Source organism: Sceloporus occidentalis, unplaced genomic scaffold, assembly GCF_023333645.1.
Source record: "Sceloporus occidentalis isolate IW3139 unplaced genomic scaffold, rSceOcc1.0.p SCAF_11, whole genome shotgun sequence".
In the NCBI taxonomy this organism is placed as follows: domain Eukaryota; kingdom Metazoa; phylum Chordata; class Lepidosauria; order Squamata; family Phrynosomatidae; genus Sceloporus; species Sceloporus occidentalis.
Genome location: NW_028316991.1, coordinates 4,443,518 through 4,461,986, shown reverse-complemented (window position 1 = coordinate 4,461,986; position 18,469 = coordinate 4,443,518). Strand labels below are relative to the sequence as shown.

The following is an 18,469-nucleotide window of genomic DNA, read 5'->3' as shown; positions in this document are numbered from 1 at the left end:
GGGGAACACATAGTTTGACGTGTACATTGTTTAAAAAGTACATCGTTTTTCTTTGCCAAATGTGTTTAGTCCATTAAAAAATATCTCCTGCCATGTGATATACTTACCTCCAGTGCTATCTCAGCAGGGGTTCTAACAGCAGTCTATCAGGTCCCCGAACGCATGCGCAAGCATTTCCACCGATTTCAATGGAAGTACTTTTCTTCCAATAAAAAAAATGCTTCCACATATTTGTTCTGCTACAGCTCTGGAGTTGGATCTTTTTTTTTTATTCAGTATCTGTATGATAAGCAATAAAAAAAAAGTTGATATGGGCCAGCATAGAAAAAGATGTAAGGTTACATAAGCTGTTAGGACCTCAGTGGTCTCTTCCTTAGATGGAAATACGTTTCATAACTCCCTGATAGATGTTAAATAGATCATTGCCAAATTCCAACCAAACCACATGGTGGGGATTCGAGAATATAACCTTTGGGAATAATTGATAAAGAACATTCAAATCACAGACCAAGTGAGCATATTAGAATCTTACCAAAGCAAAGTTGCCAACTGAAAGACTAAAGATTATCTATGTGTGTGTATAAACATATATAAATATATACAGTCCACTTGTGTCTGCACGTAGTCTTAAATCAAGAGCAAAAGTTCTCAATGCCTGGGTGCAGCGCAGCCAATAAACGATAATCCATAATAAGAACCCACTTGCAGATAATTTATTGAGTTTGAAAGAAGATCATCATCAGCGAGTCGGTCCGGTTAGGCTAGGTTTCCACTTGGGTTTTTGTCCTGCGTTATTTTCTTGATGAAAAACGCCAAGAAAAAAGCCACTGCATTTTCCTGCGTTTTGGCGTTTTTTCTGGCGTTTTAGCCTTTCTGTGGAAATTGCTTTTTTGACCTTAGGCAGTTTTTCCAGCCTTTACACATTGGAATTTTCACCCAGCTAAAAGGGATTAGGATAAATGGCAAGTATCTGCCCCCTCCTGATGTCATTTCCTTGGTAGAGTTCTACTGCGATTTTGAAAAACTGCCACAGAGCCCAAAAGAGCAGAAAAACGCCAAAGAGGACTGATAAAACGCCAAACAGAAAAACGCCAAGTGGATATGACATTGTGCTGAATTGTGTGGCCGTGTGGCTGAATTGGCGTTATTATGGGCGTTTGTGCAAAAAAAAACCCAAGTGGAAACCTAACCTTATCAAGATATTCACAATGGCTAAATGAGTCATTTAAATACAGACATAAATGCATAAGCAATTACATCATTATTTAATATACCAGTGTATCTCACCAATTAATCACTACTCCCGACTCCTAACAGCGAAACACACACGCACACGTATATTAATGAGCAGAAAGGAACCAGCTTAAGTTACAATGAGACCAGAAACGCTTGCTTCACTATCATGAATCTTCGTATTGTGTATGCTGGGAACAAACACACAACCACAATTGTCTAGATATACTATTTGTTACTCGTTACATGAAACACCATCCCCTAATCAATAGCATAGCATTGTCCAAAATGTTTTGGTATGGTAAAGGGGACATACCAAGATACTTTTGACAATGCTCTGCTTCCAACTTTGTGGGGACAGTTTGGGGAAGACACTTTTTCTATTCCAGCATGACTGTGCCCCAGCGCATGATGCAAGGTCCATAAAGACATAGTTGGATCAGTTTGGCGTGGAAGAACTTGGCCTGCCGCACACCCCATTGAGTCCTGGCCTCAATCCCATTGAACACCTTTGGGATGAACTGGAACGAAGATTGCGAGCCAGACCTTCTCATCCAACATCAGTGCCTGACCTCACAAATGCTCTACTGGATGAATTGGCAAACATTTGCACAGAAATCTTATGGAATGCCTTCCAGAAGAGTGGAAGCTGTCGTAGCTGCAAAGGGGGAACCTACAACATTGTCTATGTATTTATAATTCAAGTCATCAAAGTCCCTGATGGTGAAATGGTCAGGTGTCCCAATACTTGTGTCCATATGGTGTATATTAATATATATTTGAGAACATAACACACATGTGCACACATATCCTTAATTGGTTTAGCAATGCGGTACCAAGTTGTAAATCTGAATTTGAGACTGCCGATTGGGAGGTGTGGGAACACAAATCAAATGCCCCTCTTACCTCGTCATTCATTGAAGCTACAGATAAGTCATTAACTCAAAGGATATGGAAAGCGAAGAGTCACAGTTGGAGACTTAAAAGGCCTCAATAGTAATGCGTGTTATATTTGTTTAAGGTTGTAGCACATTTTACCACAATTATAACACTTTTGCTTGGCAAACTGCTCCATTAATATTGCATGTGAGGATTAACATTAAGACTTGCTGCTGCTGGCTTATGTTTCCAACACCTCCGTTAAGAAAAGGGCAAAAAAGACAAAGTCTATGCTGTGCACAAAAAAAAGTCTAAACCTTGAGAAGTTCCATCAAATAAGTAAAAAAAAAAAGCATACATGTTTTATTATATGTTATGACACAAACTCAAAGAAAACTTCAGTCAATACTTGATTTCTTTTTAGGGTAAGAAGCCTGTTTGATCTAGAAGTAAGAAGTCATAACATGCCTTCTGTAATGTTTAAAGATTATTCAATGTGCCAAGTTTATTCACATGGAGAGATATATAAAATACAGTAAATATGTTTCATTAGTTGTACTTACAGACATTTTGAAGGCTTTTAGTTACAAAGTGAAACATAGGGATGATGTTATTATTTCTATCAAAATAATATGTGCCCCCAACAATTTAATACATTACAGGAACATTTCTTATAACAATAATGCTATAGATATATAGGAAAGGTGGAGGAGGTTTGCAAATATGGGTCAAATTTTAAATTGTCCTACTCCAGGCAAGTTTAGAGTAAACATCCTTTGTGTAACGTGAGCATTAAGTTTTGTTTTTATGGAAAGAGATATAGTGAAAATAGTATGGCTTATCAGGAAGGCACGATGTGACTAAGAGAGCGTATAACCTGGATAAAAGATGAGCGGGTTCAGCAGCGGCCGCACACAGCGTCTCTAGTGGTGTAAGTGGCCTATGAAAAGATGCGTCAGTGAGTAGTGGGGATAGAAAGTGGCGCATTTGACAATGAAAAAAGGCCAGGAGAGGCGGAGGGGATGAAGAACGTGCGAGGGTAGGCAGCGGACGGAGGCGTCCGTCAGCAATGGAAAGAGATATAGTGAACCTTACCTCAACAGAAATCTTGGGGTTGGTTGCATTTCTTATCTGTAAGATCCATGTCAAAGGGAGACAATAAAATATAAGACTTGCAACATAATGATCCTTTCTTCATTTTGTCCAAAATAAAAAAAATAAAGTAAAAGTAAATCCAATAAAATAAGACATACAAATGATTCTGGGTGGTACATTTCACAACATAATTATTTACCCACCTTCTAATTAAAAATGGAATGAAGAAGAAATGTTGAAATCCCACTCTCCTGTTTGTTCCACTGGTAGGAGCTCTGAAAACTGTCTAAAGTAGAGTAACTGAGCAGTTTGTACATAATGCCCCAAATCTATACACCCTCCAACTGACATAAAGTGCTTGTTTTCTAATTGTTTAAGAAAGAACAAAATAATATAGTTTGTTAAGGATTGGGAAATCAATACATACTCAGGACAGATGCCATGTTAATGACAGAATTAGTTATCCTTTGGTCATCTCTATCAAATATTATACCATCATTTAATAATGTGATGATCAATCAATCACAAGAACGTATTCTAAATTGATTTGTCTTTTTGATGCATACAAAGGGGTATGATCTACATTTAGATTTGCTGTGATGTACATAAAAAAGAGAAGTAGAATCCGGAGCCACCTACCTATGCTTAGGACTTACAATAATAGCCTAATAGCAATAAAATAATCTTACAGACATATTATTGCAAACAGTTTATTGTGATAGCAGCATCATGCACATTCATTTAATAAATTCAACAGTGTAAAAGCAGTCACCCTGTAGTTTACAGAAACATTTAACATGCCCCACAATACAAAAGCCTCCAAAAACATTTTCCTGTTGTTGGGGATTTGATCTTTTTCTTTACCAGAGTGATCTGGGGGTTGACCACTGTTTCGTTACCATTTTTACTTATTATGCAATCAAGCAATGATTTATTAATTTAAAATATAATACAAATGTACAGGCTTCCTCCATAACCACTATAAAATGCAATTCTAGAAATTTTTCTATATTTTTTAGTGTAATCATAGTGATAGTGTTTATTCAAACTCTGACAAGTCATGCACTCCAAAATATGACGTACATTCACAGAACCATTTGTTCCACAAATGTTATTCGGAAAGAATAAGATACGTAGCAAGAACGACATGCTGTACATTTTTTTTTTTTTAACAAGAACACATTTTAAGCATTCATTAAGTGTGTTCTAAAGTTAGTTTTAGATAAAGAATACAGTAAAAATATGTCAAAGTTTTTTTTGCCGATTTTTCTAACATTATTTTTTAAAACATCATTAAAAAAGTATGAATTAAGGCAAATAACTTAGTTTTTTAAGTACCACGGAATTACTGTAAACATTGTTCCACTTTGTAAATAAGAACACATTTAAAACCAGTAATTTTTAGGTTAAAAAGTAGAAATATAGGTAGCATGACAGATTTAAAAAATTACTATCAGGAATTTTCAAGAAAATTACCATCTGGCCATTTATTTTATGATCATGAACACTCACAATATATCAATATCCATTTAAAGGGAACGGGGTACATTCAATATAGTTAGAGATAAAGAAAATGAATGTCAAACTTTCATTCTGATAATACTGAAAAGATAAAACACGATGCAACATAGTTATTCAGCCATAAAAAGATAAAATACACACAGGCGCGGTGTGTTTTATTCATGTTTTACAACACCAGCGAGTTCTTCCGTGTTTTTTTAATATCCCGTACATGTGTGCATTATAAATTTCCAATATACTTTCCAGTAAAAGATTAAAAAGCCAAGTTCAAAAATTCGGATGCAGGGTAGGCTAAGTAGCCAAGCCTTTGGTTGGCTTTTATAAACTAGTGCTTGTGCCAGAGCATTACCAATTAAAACTACTTAAAAATTTCATATTCAATGCACATAGTAACATTTTAGAAACAAACTGATCCATATACTTTACAATATTTATAGTACTTTGTTAAAGAAAAGTGTTATTTCAATTATCATTCAATAACTATGTAAGTTTCTGAAAACGCTACGTATTCAAATACCATGCACGTCGTAATGTATTGGTCTAAGTATTCCGGAGATTCGGTGGAGGAATTTAAAGTGACTACTTCTTCGCTCTACAATGAGTGCATACAGCTATGCTGTTGCTTTTAATGTGTCACCTAATGGTTTTCAACCAATAGTAAATATGGTCCAGTCTAGTTGGTGGTTTATACGCTGACACAATAATTTGTAAATGGAGGAAATAATTACTGTAATGTAGAACTGTGTTTTACTATAAGAAATATAAGGAAGTAGTCTAGCACACCAATTTTAAGGGTGCCTGGAGAGACAAGGAGATGCCATGGAGAACATGGTAGTAGTTTTGTCCAAAGTCTTCTGAAGTTACATTTAAGCAAGCCAACATAAATACAAGGAAGGTGCCTGGAGACATCTACAGCTTGTCTGACCATAATGTTGTATGAGGCCAAAGAGTATGGAGTCTCTCCACCTGAATATGACCCGACAGAATCCCAAACAATGGAAGGGTGTGTCTTATGTTAATGCATGGGATATTTATGTAAAGTAATTGTATTATGGCTATCTAACATTTGTTTAATTAATGATTTTTTTTTTTATAAATAGATTGATTGTACTTAATTAATTCTGTATCAGGATTTGGGATAAGAAATTACTCAAATCACTTGAAACAGATCAATCATTTTCATAATATAAATAACACATCTCTGAGCAAACTGATGGATGAACAAAGTAAGCCAGCAACGCATATTTTTTAATAAGCGCAACTCAAGAGGTGCTGTGCGGCACAAAGCTAGTGTTTTTTGGCAAATGTAATGCTGAATATAGACAAACATATCTTATGTCACACGCTATACAGCAAAGGCTTGTATACTAGCAGCGTGTTGAGAAAAGAGCGGTGCCCCTCAAAATATCTGTGCTGAAAGAGGACCACCTGCTTCTTTAATATAGATGGTGGCACAGATGCACCTTTAAACTCTTTTTGAAGTTGCACGGTATCTTTCCTCTTAAAACATATGAAGGGTGTTGAACAGTGTTTTGAACTGTTTAAACTTTTTATATTATATATTCAGTTTTTATATCATGTATATTCTACATTTTGCAATAAATGTGACTAGCATCCTAAATATTAATGACTATTAAAGGAAATCAAGCCCCTTGAAATATTTTCAGTATATTTTAAGTTTTCGCTTATTTTAACACTGAATTTAATTTGAAAAATGAAGAAGTATAAAAGGAGTTACGTTTTTCTGTGAATTACGTAAAATCCCTAACTGTAGAAATGTTCATTGTTTTGATTTACAAATTAAGAATTACAAATAATATAGAAATGTCACAGATTAAACATCCATTGTATAAAAGCATAAACTTCCCAGGGTGTGCTACCTAGAGCTCTCCTTCTTCTGGGAAAGGGGCTTTGTGAGGGAGCAGGGCTAGCCGTGCGTGGAGGCAGGGCTAGCTATGCATAAGGGTAGGGCTAGCTGTTCAAAGGGACAGGGCTAGCCCCAGACAGCCTAAAATGGGCTAGGAGCAGGAGGAGAAATGATTATAGCCAAAGGCCGGTGCCCAGAGACAGCAATAATCCAGTTAGAAATGTGTATTTTACAAATACCTTACGTGTAAAGAACTGATAAATATCCAAGGCAACCTGGGTATCAGTTATGATTGATGTGGGCATCAATTATGATTGATGTGGGCATTTTCACTGGGCAAACCATGCCAAATCTTAACAAACACTACCAATTATATTTCATTGAAAATGCTTTATAAGGTAATTAGAAATATGAAACAATATAAAAATAGTTATTCTTCTTATTTATTGCAGATATTTCCAGTGTTTTGAAAAAAGAAAATGTTTCCAAGTTCTCATGTAAGTGTGTTTTCATGACACCAATGTGAAAGGTTCTCTTGGTATCACAACCCTGTAGAGAAAGAAGATAAATAGTTACACTATAAGCTGAAACACAAGAAGAATAAAACTACAGCAAATGTTTAAACACTAATTATGTTTCTAAAAGAACGGGTCAGTGATGGAAAGATTTAATAGGACTCTATTGTAAGCACAATATTGTATGTGTCCTTAATTGTATGTGATAATTTTTAGTGGGCCGACATATTCTTAAAACAAGCTGATGATTCCGTAAGGAGGACCAGCTCTTCATAGTGTGGAGAGTCACATTTGTATACAATTCTAACATGGGCACTATAGAATACAATAAATATGTTTTATACAGGGTCATCCAGGCTATTCTTGGAGCAGAAGCTTGCTACGGCTGACCCTTTATAATGTAAAGTGAGATCAATGAACAAACAGTGACTTGTGAAGCAATTTTAGCTCACATACTTAACTATGCATTAAGAAGTGACAGAACAGTTTTAACGTACACTATATAACCAAAAGTACGTGGGCACCCATCCCAAGTATTTAGTTTAGCCATGACTTTTGCTAATAGATGTATAAACCCATGGACATACCATCTTCACAGTGGTACAAAGATGCACTGGACTCAAGAGTTGGAGAAACATGTTCTCTGGAGTCATGAATCCCGCTTCACTATCTGAAAGTTTGATGGATGTTTGGTGGATGTCAGGAGAATGCTATCTACTGGAATGCATAGTGCCTACTGTAGAGTTTGGTGGAGGAGTGATAATGGTGTAGGGCTGTTTTTCAGGGTTTGGGCCCCTTAGTTCAAGTAAATAGTAATGTTAATGCTATAGCATACAAATACATTTTAGACAATTGTATGCTTCCAACCTTGTGACCTCAGTGTGGGCAAGACTCTTTCCTGTTCCAGTATAACTGTGCCCCAGTGCACAAACGCAAGATTTATAAAGACATGGTTTGACAGGTTTGGTGTAGACCAACATCAGTGCCTTACTCCATGAATGCTCTTTGGCCTGAATAAGCACAGATTCACACACACACATTCCAAACTCTTATGGAAAGCCTTCCTAGAAGAGTGGAAGCCATTATCCAACTAAATATTAGAGTCCATGGTTTTGGAATGGGATGTCCAACCAGCTCATATAGGTGTGAAGGTCAGGTGTCCACTTACCTTTGGTCATATAGTGTACATGACTTAATAATACTAAAGACAATAGTATTAATAGTAGTAGTGTTAAAATATACCCCATTCCTAGCCAAAGGGACATTAGTGTTGCATTCCACAGCAGCTTGAAAATCAGTGTGCCAATGCCTTTTAACAGGGAATTAGCCTGTGTGTGTCTTTTTGTAATAGTGTTAACTATTTTGTGGTATTGTCTGTAATAGGATTAAAGTGCTGAAACATACTTTTGCATTTCACTGTTTGCACTTAAATTACAGAGCACTTGGCACCGTAGCTGTGAATAGTCAGAAGTGAAGAGTGTGTGGGAATGAGAGCCCTGCTGGATTCCTGACCATAACCATGAGGGGAGGCGTTATGTATCTGAAACAAATGGCATATTTACTTTGTAGGTTTTAATTTTCTCATACACAATTGTAGAGAAAGCCAAAAATTCCAAGCAACTCCTTATGAATAGATAAACAGGTACAAAAGAATTGGCAAGGTAAGGCTACATGTTCCCGGGAGGAAAAAAAAAGAATATCCACTCAAAAGTGAAAAAAGAGAAAAAAAATAATCAAGAATATTTGTAAATAACACTGTTGTTAAATAAATTAATGTTCAGAGGGCCAATACAATGTATTATACAGGAATCTTTCCCAAATGTGCCACTTTCTGTTCAGATAAACTTATTAAAGGCTACAGGGAGTTCATTTTGAAGATGCTAAATACTGGAGAAAGGCAACTATACAGTAATGCTGAACTTGACCCAACTCATATTATATATATATATATATATATATATATATATATATATATATATATATATATATTTGATCAGATTATAAAACTGGAATTCTTCTAAGGTTTTCATTACTACTATGAGATTAAAAATAAGTTTTCATATATATTGTTTTCTTTTCCTTACAACGGGTAACTAATAATAATACGCTTTATTAGCCTGGCCCAATCTACTAGACAAACACTCTGACAAGAATGACGGCTGTCATTTAAGCAGCCAATCAGTGGCAAGAACCATCTGACCACAAATGGGGCCGTGGCTTCTTCCTCATGTTTAAATGCTTTCTTTTTTGAAGAATGCATATTAGAGTACTCGCTCAGTACTTTAATATGTATTCTTCTTAAGTTGGACTGTCAGGGACAGTAAGCTGACCCTTTAAAAATGTTACAAAAAGAAGCAGTGAAACTGGGGCAATAGCTATAAACCTGACTGTTCAGTGATCAATAAACTATCCTTGACTTCACTCTCTCATACACAAGAATGTACACATCTGTACCTCATTTTAATATCCTGTCCTTAAACTTGCTTTTCCATGCCTGTCAAAACACAAATTTATCTATATAACAATTGTGCATTTCTAATTGTAACATAGATTAGGCTGTAATAAGGTGCATACCTCCGAACAATTCAACTAGCCAGAGGCTCTGGTTAGAGGCATGTCTAGGAGATATGATTTACCGAGACATTTTATGTTTTTTGTTACCTATCGTTACTTATTTATACTGTAGTTTGGAGTAGCCGTATTAGTCCAGTGTATAAGAATGCAAAAAAACCCCAGAATGTTTATATATAATACCCATCAAACATTCTGAGCTCTTTGAAAATCTGGGCCTTAAAGACAGACACAGGGATTTGGGCCTCGAAAAGATGGGACACTAGGGAAGTATTTAGTTGTTAATAATGAATGCAATATTTTTCATCACAATGACTATGTTGATATGTTTACCATTGTGTTTTGGGGATAAAGGTTTGAAGTGAATGACAAGTGTCATAATATAAGTAGATAAGTGCAACAGCTTTCTAGCAGGTTCAGTAAGGGATTTTAAACATGTACGGGACAGGTATAAAGCTACCTACGACGAGACCAAAGACTGACAAGGGTCTTCACATCCGTAAAATTAGCAGGTGGGCCGAATGGTTCCAATCTGCCATCAAACTATGTTTCTAAGGGATGTACAGTCAAAAATGTCTGCAGTCTCAAAGTGAGTGGAGTGTATATAGCAAATTAATATAATTCAAATTCTAAATACCTGAACCTGCAGCATGAGTCAAAAAGATTTTGCTATATAACCATATTTAAGGTTATCAATTAAATAAATAAAATAAGTGATATGTAACATTGGTATGGCAATATTAATACAGCTATCACTAAGTTGACTGATATTTCCAGTAAAAAAATCCGCAATTAAACTAAAACAAGGATTTTTTTAAAATGTGTAAATTGACTGGTTGCATAATGTAAGGTGACTGAGAACATCCTGTTTTAACCATATTATGGCGTTATGGTTTATTTTACTAACACATAATTGAGAGAATTCCTTGGCAAGTCAGTTGGTTCCAAATCTGATTAGTTTTGTGAATTTCCCCTTGGATTCCCATGAGATTGAAGGCTTTGTTTTGACAAAATTACGCAAAAAAATATATGAGATGTTTTAGACACACTATCCACAGGAAGCCACAATCTCCATCTCACATTGATACCTGACCTGGAGAAATCTTGAATCAAGTGAAATTGTGAATGATTTCCAAATAATAATAATAATAATAACGCTCAGCTTCCTGTTACATTATAGGGAGCGTGCTCCTAAGTATATTGAGCTTGCTCCCAGATGATATTAGTTCAAGATTGTATGCTATATATAGTTTTAAGGTCATTTCTGAATGACATAAAATATTGATTGGAAGCTGTGCAGAAGGTGAATGAATGAAATTATAATTTCCGGGATTTATCTTTAGGAATGTGCACAGTGTGTCTTAGATTTTGGACAGCTTTTGCTATTTATTGCGTTGCTTTTGTGAAGTTGTATTCAAGACGTAACATTTGTTTAGTTCAAGGAAAATATCAGGGGACGGCCCGGGCAGGGGAGAAATCGACCTGAGCCAAATTTTTCAACCAGCTTTGGGAGGTCACATAACGTCACATAAGGTGCCAGCCCTCCTTACGTCCTGGTGATGGAGAGAAATATTAAATACAAAGTTGAGATTTCCATCAATGGAAATTAACGTAAAACCTATTTTATCAAGAGGATTTTCCATTATCTAGCATACTAAAAATTGTTCGCAATTAATTACATTATTATTTATGAAAACGTTTTTAAAAAAAGTTGACATATCGGTTGATATTTCATCAGTTCTAATCTTAAATTACTTCTGAAAACGACAACATTCTAAAATAACTTGATTTAAAGGATTTTATCTCATCATCTTAACCATGAGATCAGACGTGTGAACCCTGGCAAATTTCTCTTGGAAGACCAGCTGATCTGGCCTAGCATTATTATGTATTATGATTATTATTATAATGGATTGTTTCAGATAGCACCATCATATTCCATAGTACTGTACAATGGGCAAATTGTATAGTTCAAAATTAAAAAAGAAGAAATTCCATGCACCAATATTCTTTTAGAAGGAATGCTCAATCCCAGTATACCACATTAATAAAGGGAGTCTTTGGTGTATAGACTCCCGTAAATTATGTCAAATATCTGTTAAAAATCACAATTCAATCCGGCACTGAATACAGAGGATTACATGTGATATTTTAATTATATATCACTTATAATATCCTATTTTTAATGTATTTAAATCTAAAGACATTGTTATGTTTCATAAAAAGTACAATGATGTTTGTTAATATGTTGAATATATCAAAACTTGAAAGAAGACTTGAAATACTTGCAGACTTGAATTGAAATACTCACGTTTTTCTTTCTTTGCCTCTACAATTTCACTGTCTGTGTCACTTGGAAGGGTCCAAGGTTGACGCGAACCCTGCAGTTGTTCAAAAGACTCCTCCTAAAAAAGCAATCAAATCAATAAGGTTTTCAGTTTTATACAATATATAGATATATACCCATAATATAAATATTTAGTTAGCATGGGCCCAAGCAATCTGGTTCAGACAGAATGATGATTCAATGCATATGCACATAATAAACGTTGTTTGTTTTGTGGTTTTGGCCCCTCAGTACCCATCATCTTAGCCAAAAAATCCTGTTTGGGGTTAGAATGTGTATTTCAGGGTAAAATCTGTGTGTTTTGAAGATTTAGTGATAGTAAATAAATCACAGTTTTCATGTTTCCCTACCTAGAACTAATATAATGCAGTCTTTATAGTAGTTCAAGTTATTAATAACACAAACATGTAGCTCGAGTTGAAAATTCTTCTATTTACTGTTTAAGTAAACACTGTACTTTCTCATGCTGGAATGGAATACACCTTACTGCCCAAGGTCATTTACTTAAATTAGCTGTAAGATGTAACTTTTGGTGCCAGGTGTTATCTCCCCGAGGCATAATTCTTCACAATGTTTAGCTTCAAGTGTTTATTTACTTAATGCCTGAAAACAGTTGTATGTGTGCGTTCTATTAATATGAAGTCCCTAACCTATCTTTAGATGACTTGCATGCTCATTTTCATTTGTGGAGTAGAGAGGGCCTGATGATGGGTTCCAGACCAAAGCCTAGTCCACAATTAACATACATTTACATGTTCTTTGTCTGACACAAAGAACATTCTGAGCATGAACACAAAGTAAGGAGTAGAACATTGAAAACTCAGTGATATCTTTGTTCTGAGTCTAGTGTAGTGTTTTCAGGATATGTTCTATCAGGATTGTATTGATGTATTCCGGGTCGCTAGAATATTTTTCAGAATGTGGTGAACTTTACCGAATCCAGGCTAAACTACAATATTGATTATTGTAGCTCAAATGACACAGTGGGTTCTCCGTTGTGTACTAAAGGACATGAGACCCAAGGCTGTCTTTAGAGCAATGCAGTATTTGGTAAACTGCTGAAAATTCAGATCTGTATATTCCCTACATCATTTATTACAATGCCAGACTGTCATTGCAATGTCCCCAGCACATCCGCAGTGTGACTAAGACTAATGGGATCCCTTCTGTAATGATGGACGCACATCCATTTATGCACCAGACAGAGCAGGCAGCCTCTCTGCTTCTGTTCATTTACACTGATGGGCAATGGCGTCTATTTTCTGATCAAAACGAAAGAGGGAGTTACAATTGTAGTGTGATAGGCAAGTATTAATATGAAGTACACCAATGGGGTTGGGTAATGTAAATTCACCAACTAGAATTCAAAAGGTTATAAAAACCATTCATTGCTAAAACATCACTTTGGTTGGGTATTGTATTGGTTTAAATGGGATCTGTGATACTGTCGTATTATTGCTCTACAATGATATGATCCTTACTGCAAGAAACATTATGTTCGTAACCACTGTCACCATAGAGTGAGACTGAAATTTTGACTCAAAAACTACTGTTATCCCTGCTATCCCCAGTCTGATTGTTTCTCTTTTTTTCCCTTTTTGTTAATGTTTTCCTCTGTGATTCATGGTGAAGCTATCATTTTTATGAAGTATGAATGCTTTGACAACATCCTACTCAAGACTCTTAAACCCTGGGGACCCTGGTTGCCCTGCCATGGACTCACATTACACATTTGATCCAATCTGTGTATTGTGTTTTACAAATGTACCACCCTGATTCTTGGTCATTTGGGATTTATATGCAAATAGTGGTATGGCCCATTTAAACACATTAAATTATTGCAGCCATACCAACAAAAAGTTCAGTGTTGTATCCCCCCCCCCCCCAACATGCTCATATAGAAATCAATGTGAGCACTTTCCGTATGTGCATTCTGGGGGATTCTCATAAAACCGTGCTGGAGTTGGCTGGTGGTGAGTATACCACTCATGCACACTGGAAGTGTCTCTTTAACCAGAATATTTTTTGTACATATCCCTCTTTGTCTACAGCTTACTGTCTACTGTATTTACAATTTTCACCATTATCTCTAAATTTACATATTTTCAGAGACTCTTACTTATTCTTGATATGCCCTGCTTAAAATATATACTAAGTAATCATAAAGACCTGGAGACAACACATCACAGTAATCATTTTCTAAGGAGATACCCAGGGTTTCAGGAGTAACTTACTAATGTTTACATTTACACTTCTCTGTCTTCTAATTTACATTCAGTAGATTGCAAGCTTTTAGATCATTATGTAGCACGACGACCTTTACTGTTTACGACAGTAAAAGCAAAACGTAAAAAAGAAAAGGAGTTTAATCACATTAACTGGACTAAATCAAGCACTTGTTTATTTGTTACTATAAATCAATACACTGATTCATTTTTATATGTTATGTTTTTTTATGTTATGTAGACTTTTATGTTTGCTTTTATAGATAACAAAGGACTCAGGATAAATACAGCAAAATATTTGTTCTCTGCTAAACATCTGACATTTTTACCGAGCAACTCAAAGAAATAACATGTCATCTAAAAAGATCAATGATTTCTGCATTGTGCACAGTAATATTTTCACACTGCAATAATTTGTTTTACTATTCGGAAAGTGATAACAGGTTTAAATGCACCGCTACTAGGATTGCCCGAGCTAATAAGTCACCCAATACACTGTTAAGCACATGATTTCATTAAAGATTAATTGGCCAGGTGGAAATGCCTCAGTAATGCAATCACTTTAAAGAAAAAAAAAAAAGGACAAGTTCCGATATCCAGCTGTGCTGAAATATCACAGCAGCCATCACTCTATATAGACAAACTGGGGAGTTCTGCAGCCTGAAGCTCTGGGTGTCAATGCAGAATGATGGCTATTCTGATATTTCAACACATTTACATAGCAGCCCCCGGCTTACCCAGATTTTAGTCTTATGTCCAATTTCTATCTGTTTCTTTCTATTTCCGATGCCGCCAATCATTAAGCCTTTAAGTTACACCATGTTAATGAATGCATATGGTTACAGAATTATTACTAATATTTACTAATTTATATAGCTCCGTCATATCTCACAGCGCTCAACAATGAGACAAAATGGACTCAACCAGTAGTGAATCACATGACAATTTGGACAGACATAGATGGTTTGGAGGGAGTCCTGCTTTTATGGTGCGTCTTTATTACTATTACAAATAAACCAATCCCGTTCCCGGGATCAAAAAATACCCTTATTATAACCCCACCCTAAAACATGACTTTTATTAATATGTTTATTAAAAGGTATAACCAAAAAAAAAAGGATTTTTAAAAAAGCTATTGGCTGGATCTGGCAACACATCTAATACATCGGTAACCATTGGATATGATTGTTCCCTCCCCGAATCCGTGATGTCACTAACAAAGGAGACATAAGGCCAAACAGCCTCCATTTTGGAAGCCATTAGCCCAGACCTCTGATGAAGCTCTGAGGAGCGAAACATGTCAGGGGGGCTACTTGTCTGAGTTTTTAATTAGCCTCTGTCACTGGTCATAATTGAATTATTTCTGTTGTTAGGACTGCAGCCATCAACAGTATGTACGACCTAATATTGGTGTTACACAGTTTATGTTACTGTGACGTATACCTTTTATAGTAGAACTGGTGACACTGGTGTTTTTAAAAATCCTTTTTTTTTTTTTGGTTATACCTTTTAATAAACATATTAATAAAAGTCATGTTTTAGGGTGGGGTTATAATAAGGGTATTTTTTGATCCCGGGAACGGGATTGGTTTATTTGTAGTTGTAACTTACCCTTGTCCCCGCTGGGGCATTATTTTGGAATTGTCTTTATTACTATTATTTCATTCCGGAACTGAATTTCTCACTAAGGCGTTTATTCACTAAGTGCTCAATTTAGGTTTTGTTAAATGGTACTCAGTTGGCACTGGACACAATATCAACGCATTTCTTGACAAACACTACAGGGGAACCCAGAATCCACCTAACAGGAGCAAGAAAAATGTCCAACATATGCCCAAGTTGTAACATTTTTCTTGTGGTTTCTGTCAGACCTATCTGGCCCTTAATCAGTGTCTAGTTCCATAAGGGGAAGGTTTATCCACCACCAGGAACAGCATAATATAAACACAACTAAAAGTCAGTCCCCTCCACCAGGAGATAAAAGGCTGTCCATTTTATTACAGGAAGCATACTCACAAAGCAGAATTCTTACCTCTGAGATACTGTTTTTCTGAGAAGCATTTCCTATATTCTCTGCGGCAATTTGAACAGGAACTCCCGACACAGAGTTTGGAGTCCACGCAACCTGACCCTTAATCGTTACAGATCTACTCCTTTGGCCAGCAAAGGTTATATCCTTGTTTCCTTGGTTACTTGGGGTCAAGGGTCGAGATGGCAAGCTGTTTGGTGTCACAGGTCTGCCCAATGGAGTAAGTGGTGTTTGAAGTTTGTTTGACTGTGAATTTGGTGTTTGAGGCCTACTATTTGGGAGACTTGAAGCCTGCCCTCTATTGTTTGGCTGAGGTGGAGACTTATTTCCTTGAAGCTGAAGCTGTAGGCTTTTTGCAGCTTGGTTTGGCAACTGTGGTCTTGTGTTTTGTAGTTGAGATAAATGGTAGACTCCTTGTTGATCACTATTAACGGCGGCACCCTGTTGACTGTTTGGACTCCGTGACATACTTGCTTCTGCCATGAGAGCCAAGTCTTTTTCAATATCTGAAACAAGAAAGGAAACATTGTTACATCCAATTTATAGCACACGATACAGAATGCACTGATTGTCACAACTACCGCATAAAGCTAAAACTATGGCTGATTAAGTTTTCATGAGTGCTCGTGAGTTGCACATAAATACTCAATAGGATAGAGTCATAATGCAGAGATAGCAAATACTGTAGTTATATCTGAAACACAATGTTCCATGTTTTCAATTTGTATTACTTTTTATTTTTTATTACTTAAAAAATATGGGAATTTGTAATGGTTTATATAACCAATATAAAAGTGAGTTGAAATCTAATGTTTGCCCTTAACACAACTCAACTTATTCCGTATCTGCCATGAAGAGATATTTATGGTCATTCTCAATGTTCTATCGTGTAGACCTTGCATCAGAATTCTGTACTGTACAATATTTTTCTGAAGTATAAAACAGAACTGGGTATACTGTCATCCCCTCTTCTACTAAACTCCTGTACTATAAAATAAGGCATTTTTATATTTCTACCACCTTCTTTGTTGAATTGGCTTCCCACTTAAAACAGTTGGAAACAGGTCCCTTTTATCTTCATTAAAAATCTCATCTGAAGAAAGCTCAGTCCCGAGCTATGATACCTAACTCTTTAAATGATCGCTGAAACAATTGAGACCATAGCTTTACATAAATTATTTTTAAAACAGAAAGGAATATGCTTTATCATGGAGTTAATGGTGATTAAGAAGACCATTTTCATTTCCAGCAAGTTAACAACTAAGATGTATCAACAAAGGAAAAATAAAATATATGAAGTGGGCCAAGAAATGCATCAGACTTAGAAAAGGCACTAAAGGTTAAAATTGGTGAATATTTAAAAATGTTGGAAATTCTGAAAAAAAATATATCTCAAAATAAATTCAAAAAACACCCCATGAACTGTTTAAAAGTTAAACCGTGTTTTCTTTTATGAAGGTTATGCTCCAAAATATATTTTATGACACTGTGCTCTGAGATTCACAGGAGGAGAGAATAATATGGGTGAGGTTAGTGTTGCACATCCTTGGAGACTTGTGATCCTGTTCAGTGTTAATTCCACAGTGTAGTTACAGAACTACATGTGCAAATGACGGGATTTATAACATACAATAACTGTCTCATCGACTGGAACATAGCGGCATACACCTTTACAAGAAACAATTATGTCATGCAAATTCATACTTAAAGCTGTAGGCTTAATAACTTAATAATCCACTTATTTGGGGGGTTTGAGGGACTTTGCTTTTGTGAAACATCAATTCTTAGTATGCTTACAAATATTTAAGAAACCATAAACATAAAATATTGAAAATCCACAATTCAAGAAATAGGGTTCAATCAAAATGACCTATGGATTTATTGTACAAATGTATCAACTCTAATAATTGCATTTTGGCTTAATAAAAAGATTGTCAGTCTTTTTGAAATTATTAATTTCAAGATAGTTGTTATTTTCCAAAGGTTTTTGTCTACCCTCTGAAAGAGAAGTTTTCATGAAACAAGGTTATAGTAAGAACAGCAACCCTAATGCTTCGGGTCCAGGTCCCAGAACAAGCCTCCAGCTGGCCCATCTTGCAGGGCTGCTCCAGTTTGAGATACCGGTCAACCTTTTGCAGGGCAGACGTACAGATATACCCTTTTTGGGTAGGCTTGAGAAGAAGGGAG

General features: G+C 35.8%; 1 protein-coding gene across 1 annotated transcript in view; it reads right to left on the bottom strand.

Annotated features, from left to right (window-relative positions):
- The window catches only part of LOC149305461 (uncharacterized protein C8orf34 homolog), a 197,956-nt gene that overhangs the window by 94,243 nt on the left and 85,244 nt on the right, over positions 1-18,469 (bottom strand). The window contains exons 12-13 of the mRNA XM_089477523.1: positions 16,286-16,788; positions 11,967-12,086 (exon numbers count right to left, since the gene is read on the bottom strand). Coding sequence (XP_089333649.1) covers positions 11,967-12,086; positions 16,286-16,788 — 623 coding nt within the window. The remainder of the gene's footprint in view (positions 1-11,966; positions 12,087-16,285; positions 16,789-18,469) is intronic.